Here is a 6,086-nt window from a genome sequence, read left to right as displayed (position 1 = left end):
GAGATCACAGAAACAGAAACAAATGAAACTCTCGCACAAGCACATCTTACAGTCCCTCAAACACACACAACAGTCACAACACACACTTACTCACACTAACCCCCTAACCAACATACGTACACACACAAACTTACCAAAATTAAACCCAGACATTCACATTCCATACCACCGGAAGCAGAAATTGAAAATATCCGAGCATTTTGAATTTCGCACTTCTGCCAGTTTCAAAAATGAGTATGCGGCTTTGTCAGTTCGAAATACTGAAATTCGAGATGTCAGTATTTCGAATTTACAAAGTGGACCCATATAGATATAGATATATAGATATCTATATATAGATATAGATATATAGATATATAGATATATATGTGTATATGTATATATATATATATATATATATATATATATATATATATATAAAATATAGATACACACACACACACACACACCCACAGTGACCCCTTAAGGACTTTCCATTGTTTCAGCTATATGGCTTCTGAATGCCCATGATGTTTTAAGTGCTTATGGGCACATTCAGGCCATCAAGCCAGCTTCACCAGCTGCAGACATACCACGTTTGACTTTTTATGGCTATTACTACAGTATAAGTGGATTGTTTGTACTTTAAAATCACAAGGTGGGAAGCCGTATCTGATGGCCAGAAATATGAATTGTTTGTGTAATTTGTTTACCCTTTGAATGGATGTTTATGCCTTTGAGACAAAAGTGATCATTACTCTTAATTTTGCCAGTTCTTCATCAGCAGTTTAGACGCAGAATTAATTTGAGATAGCTAACCATAAAAGAAGCAGAGAATGAAAGGCCAGATGTGGAATTACCATTGTGGCAATCCAGCTTCATTCCCTGGAGTATTTTTAACATTGTTATGGTAATGCCTGCATAAAACAGTGTTAGTGTCATGCTTTTTAATGTGCTTAGTGATTATCTCATCTGCAGAGGATTTATGCCCTTTCTCTCTTGATTCACCAGCAAATATCATTATATCCTTTGGCAGCCGTCATGTGTGTGGAAAACTTGCCTTTGTCATCTACCTATCTCAAGTTGCTCCATGCTTCATAAGAGTCTTGTCTCTGAAATCTTTTTATGACAGTTTGCCAACCATCTGACCTGCTTCTTCCTTACTAAAAGCAACTGCATTCTTGAGGCTTTTGATACTGTGAGCTGCTCTTTGGTAATGTCCCCTTTCTTCCACCATGCTGTTCTATATCATACATATCTATAAGTTGAGGTTTCTCCATCATTCCACTACATATTCTCTCCACCCCATTACATTATCATAGCACTCTACTGCTTCTTTTAGAGAGAAGCATAAGTAGCTATTCCATTTCCAACCTTCTCCTTTTGGATTTTCCCATTAGGGGCCATCACAGGGTAACAAAAGTCTGCAGAATGATTGGCAGTGTAGTTTCAGTGTTGGGTTGCCAGCCCAGCACCCAAGCTTGCACAGAAGGCACACATACGCACCTTGGGCCAATTTAGTGTGTCCAATCCACCTGCAGCATGTCTTTAGGATGTGGGAGTAAACCTGAGTACCTGCAGAAAACTCATGAGACCACAGTGAGGACATGCCGACTCCACACAGAAGCACCCCAGCCAAGAATTGAACCAAAGAGCTCTTGATGTGAGGCAGCAGTGCTAACCACTGTAACACTGCGGCCACCCTTCCATAACACTATAACCAACAATGAGTAATGCCATGTCACTGTGGTTCCCTCCTTTCTCTTGTTTATTATGGGGGTAGAGCTGCAACTTTTTACTGTGGTTCTCTGTAGCTAAATCCTTTATCACTCAAACCTTTTGACTCATCGACTATATGCCTTTAAGATGTGTCACTTGATGTAGCACCCACTTTTTTTACTTGCCTGTACGGCTATCTTGCTGAAGAACCACTTGACTTGACCCACCGACTAATGTTTTTTTTAAAATTAGTTCAATTACTTTTTGCTCAACAACTTAAGCAAACCTTAAGCAAATCCTAGACACTGTAGCATGAAAGGTAATCTGTTGAATGAGAGGTGATGTTCCCTTTTACATAATTTTTAATACTCTGGTAGTTTTTCAGATCTGAAAGGTGACATTTGCTGAATGTGGCAGAGTGACAGATGCTTTTATGCAGATTTTAAGCTATGACCTTTAATTTGTTTTGAGCTGCATTTTTCTTCAAATAGTGCAGTCGTGTATGCCAGTGAATAAATTACTATATAGGATTCCATAAAATAGTGACAAATTCCCATTGTTATTCATGCCGATTCATACCAGATGGCAATAGCAAATGCTGAATATTTTTATTTACTTGAAACTATCCATGTTTATCTCATTCCAGGAAATTGGTTTCAAATGTGCAAAACAAACTGATGCAGAACGCATTCTTGAATTAGAGAACAGCATTTCAGAACTTAAAGAAATATTGGATGCGACCAAAAAGGTGGACTTGCCATCAGATAATGATGTCCCACCAAAACGTAAGAAGGGATTGTTTGCAAATCTGAAGTCTTCAATGGCTGCTACTTCACCCAAACGGTATGCTCTGCGCCAAGCGCTCTCAAAGTCTGTCTTGGATACACCAACTAGTTCCAGAAAACAAAAAGGCCAGAAGGTGGATGAGCAAAACATTTAAATAAAGGCAAACAGTTTAGTGAAAGCTGATCATGACCTTATGGACTCTGTAGTTTTACAAGTTTACAGGGGAGTACTTAAAATGTGACACACAAATTTTACAAAGAAGTCTCATCAGTATTTATGCTTTTTTATTTATATAATTTGTTCATTTTTAAGTATTAGTATTTTAGGCTATACTAGACCACAAATTTATTCTTGGTAAGTTTCTAAAACATGCTGAGTTTCAAGACCATGAAAAGAAGCTGGAAATGATTAACTAAAAACTTTGAGATCAAATAACAGTGCACCAACTTAACTTTTAATCTGACAACTCACCAAAAGCCATACATTTTAATTGCATTCTCTTGTATTTCCTATGATGAGTAATTGAATTAATATATAAATAAAGGAAATTGTGGTGGGCTCTGTCTCCCAGTAGCTCTCAATTTTTGTGATTTGAATCTAATATATAATTGACTGGATGATAAAGCATCATACACACACACAAATACGACAGGTGGCATCAGGAATATAAGCTATCAGACAGCTGCCCATTTGGGCATTTACTGTTGGTTGGAAAGGTGCTTCACAGGAAATATGACTGAATGTAATGCATACCTCAGAAAAATAATTAATATCAATACTTAGCATTTTACATTGTCAGGCCTGGGATATTGGTGCAGTTTGTCTGGAAACGGTTCTTCCAGCTGAAAGCTACACCGCATGTTTTTTAAGTGTCTTCTATTCCCTATTGTGATGTCAGTGTTAAGCAGTTTTATAATACTGTCTTTACTATTTTAAATGAATTAGTGTAACATTTAGATTTCTTATTTAAATATATCAATTCTGTGCATCCAGAATTGAATTTATGCAATTATTCCATGGACTGTTTTTCAAATAAAGTTTAAATTTTGGATTACTGACTGACTGACACGTATTCAATTAATAGATGTCTGTTTCTTCATTATTTCCGTCTTAATCACATGTACATTATGCTAGATCCATCCATCCATCCACAATCCCTTTTTCCCATTTTTACATGGGGTCAGAGTATCACCTTGAGTGACATTCATCTAGAGCCAATTTTTACAATGCTGGGTGGCTAGCCCTGCCAGTGTTCTTCCACATTGCACACTTACACATTTCCAATTTATTGTCTACAATCCAGCTACTGCATGTCTTTGGAATATAGGAGGAAATCAGAGCACCCGGAGGAAACCCACAAGAGCAGGGATGAACATATTTAAGTTCTCATTAGGTTTCCAGTGCATTTGTGGGTTAACTGAAATGTGAGGGGCAGAATTGCTGCTATGTAGTATATGTGCTATGAAATATTTGTTTGACCTTGTAGTTAACCAGATTTTCCTAAATTAAATTTTCTGCATTCAAAACCTCAACACAGTTATTTTAGACCAAGAACGATAGAGAAAAAAAGAATCCATCTAAGAATGGTATCTGTGCTTAATGTCAATTCTGCCAGCTGTTTTTTAATCAAGAGCAGTGCACCATGGACTGTCTTGAGGCCTTTTTTTTCTGTTCTGCCTTTCCCTGTGATAAAAAGATTAATAGGTTCATAGGTAGGTACTAAGTTATCTTTCCGAAGGTATTTATAAGCCTAGCCAGAATGTGTTGGCTTTCGCCGCCCCCTTAGATTAGTTCCTTGTGCCTCTGTCCAGCACAGCCATTGAAGTGATCCCTGGGGTAAACTTTATCCACTTGTCAAGGTTTCTCTTGAAGAGGGTTAGCGAGGAGCTCTGCCTAATGTAGATTGGAATCTTGTTCTAGAGCATGGGAAGTCTCTGGGACAGGAATCTATCCCTCCAGCACGTCCTATTTATTGTTGTGGTGAGGTTTAGATACCTGGAGCGAGGGGGCTCGAGGGAATATTTTTTTTTTAGGTGGTGCATGTCCATCAATTCTGGGTTGGACATGGCCTTGTATGTCGGGCAGAGATCACCTCTGAGTAGGTGGTATGCAACAGAGTACAGCTGGAGTTTCTTCAGTAGAGCTGCATAGGGCATCTGCTTGAGGTCAGTGAATCCTCTTGGTGAGGTACTTCTGTGGTCTTTCCAGCTGTTGCAGGTGTCTTGTAAGGTACATCCCAAATGGGGCATTGTACTCAATGATGGGCCTGATAAGTGATGTGTAGAGGGGCCCAATGACCCCTTTCGATCTGGATGCAAACCCTTTTGTGATTAGGAGGGCCACATAGAAGGATGTTCTAACCACTTTGGCAATGTGATTATCAAAGGAGAGGTTACTATCTACTTGGATCCCCAGATCCCTTATTACATCTTCTGTATTTAGGGGGCTACCACCTATGTGGTAGTTTGTGGGTACTTTTTTTTTTCAAAGGGGATGACTATGCACTTTTTGGCATTTAGTAGCTTGAGGCCATGGTTTTGACACCAGGTATCTGTCTCAGTGAGACCCTTTTGGAGGATGTCATGTCAGCTGGAGAGTCAGTTATAGCCCCTAGTTTGCAGTCGTCTGTGAACTTGGTCAGCCATAGTCCTCCTGTGCTTGCCTGTACCTCTGAGAAGTGTATGCTGAACAGGAGGGGTCCTAGGACTGAGCCCTGGGGAATGCCACTTGTAACTGGTTTAGAATCAGACCTAGATCCCACAACTCTTACCATGTGGGTTCTGTCCGGGAGCCAGTTGGCAACCCATCTCATGATGTAGGGGTTTATGTTTAGGCTGGTGAGCTTGTCTTTAATACCTGAGTGGGGAATGGTGTCAAAGGCCTTTATGAGGTCTAGGTAGGCTGTGTGGACCACCTTTCCATCGTCTATAGCCTTGGTACCTGTCTCAAAGAAGTCCACCAGGTTTAGGATCATGATCTGCCCTTAAAGCCGAACTGGGCAGGGTGCAGTGTTTGGAGGTTTCCATTGTCTCTGTTAATGAGATCAATGATGATGCGCTCCATAGCTTTGCAGACCAAGCTAGTCAGGCTTATAGGGCGATAGTTCCCGGGGTCTGTTGTGGCTCCACCTGTGTGGAGCAGAATAACGTTGCTGTGCACCACTCTGTGGGCACATAGCCTGTGGAGAGACTGAGTTTAAACAGTGTGTTTAGGTGAGGGGTTAGTTCATCTTTGAGCTCATGTAGGATGCAGCCTGGGACACTGTCTGGTCCCATTGATGCTGTGATTTTGGCTTTGGAGATGGCTGTTGTAACCTGAGTGTCAGTGGTTTCAGGGGCACTACATTCTTCTGGTATAGTTATGAGCCCTTTGGGGGTGAAGTTTGCATTGAACCTGTCTGCCAGGATGTTGGCTATATCAGTCGGTTCAGTGTATTTTGTGCCATTCTGCACTAACTCCGAGCAGATTGAGAATTGCCACTTAGATTCTTGACATAGCTAAAGAATGCCTTGTGGTTATCTTTGGAGTCCATGGCAATTTTATAATACATTTTAACATGAGCGTGAGGTGATTTTTGTGGTTTTGTATCCATTTTTTTTTAC

At 40.1% G+C, this 6,086-nt stretch overlaps 1 protein-coding gene across 1 annotated transcript in view; it reads left to right on the top strand.

Annotated features, from left to right (window-relative positions):
• Positions 1–3,539, top strand: part of LOC122797101 (kinesin-like protein KIF20A) — a 359,272-nt gene extending 355,733 nt beyond the window's left edge. The window contains exon 12 of the mRNA XM_044065898.1: positions 2,345–3,539. Coding sequence (XP_043921833.1) covers positions 2,345–2,638 — 294 coding nt within the window. The 3' untranslated portion in view covers positions 2,639–3,539. The remainder of the gene's footprint in view (positions 1–2,344) is intronic.
• The last annotated feature ends 2,547 nt before the right edge of the window (positions 3,540–6,086 follow it).

Source organism: Protopterus annectens, chromosome 3.part0, assembly GCF_019279795.1.
Source record: "Protopterus annectens isolate FY-2018-M chromosome 3.part0, PAN1.0, whole genome shotgun sequence".
Taxonomy (NCBI): domain Eukaryota; kingdom Metazoa; phylum Chordata; order Ceratodontiformes; family Protopteridae; genus Protopterus; species Protopterus annectens.
This window is presented reverse-complemented; position numbering and strand designations above follow the sequence as displayed.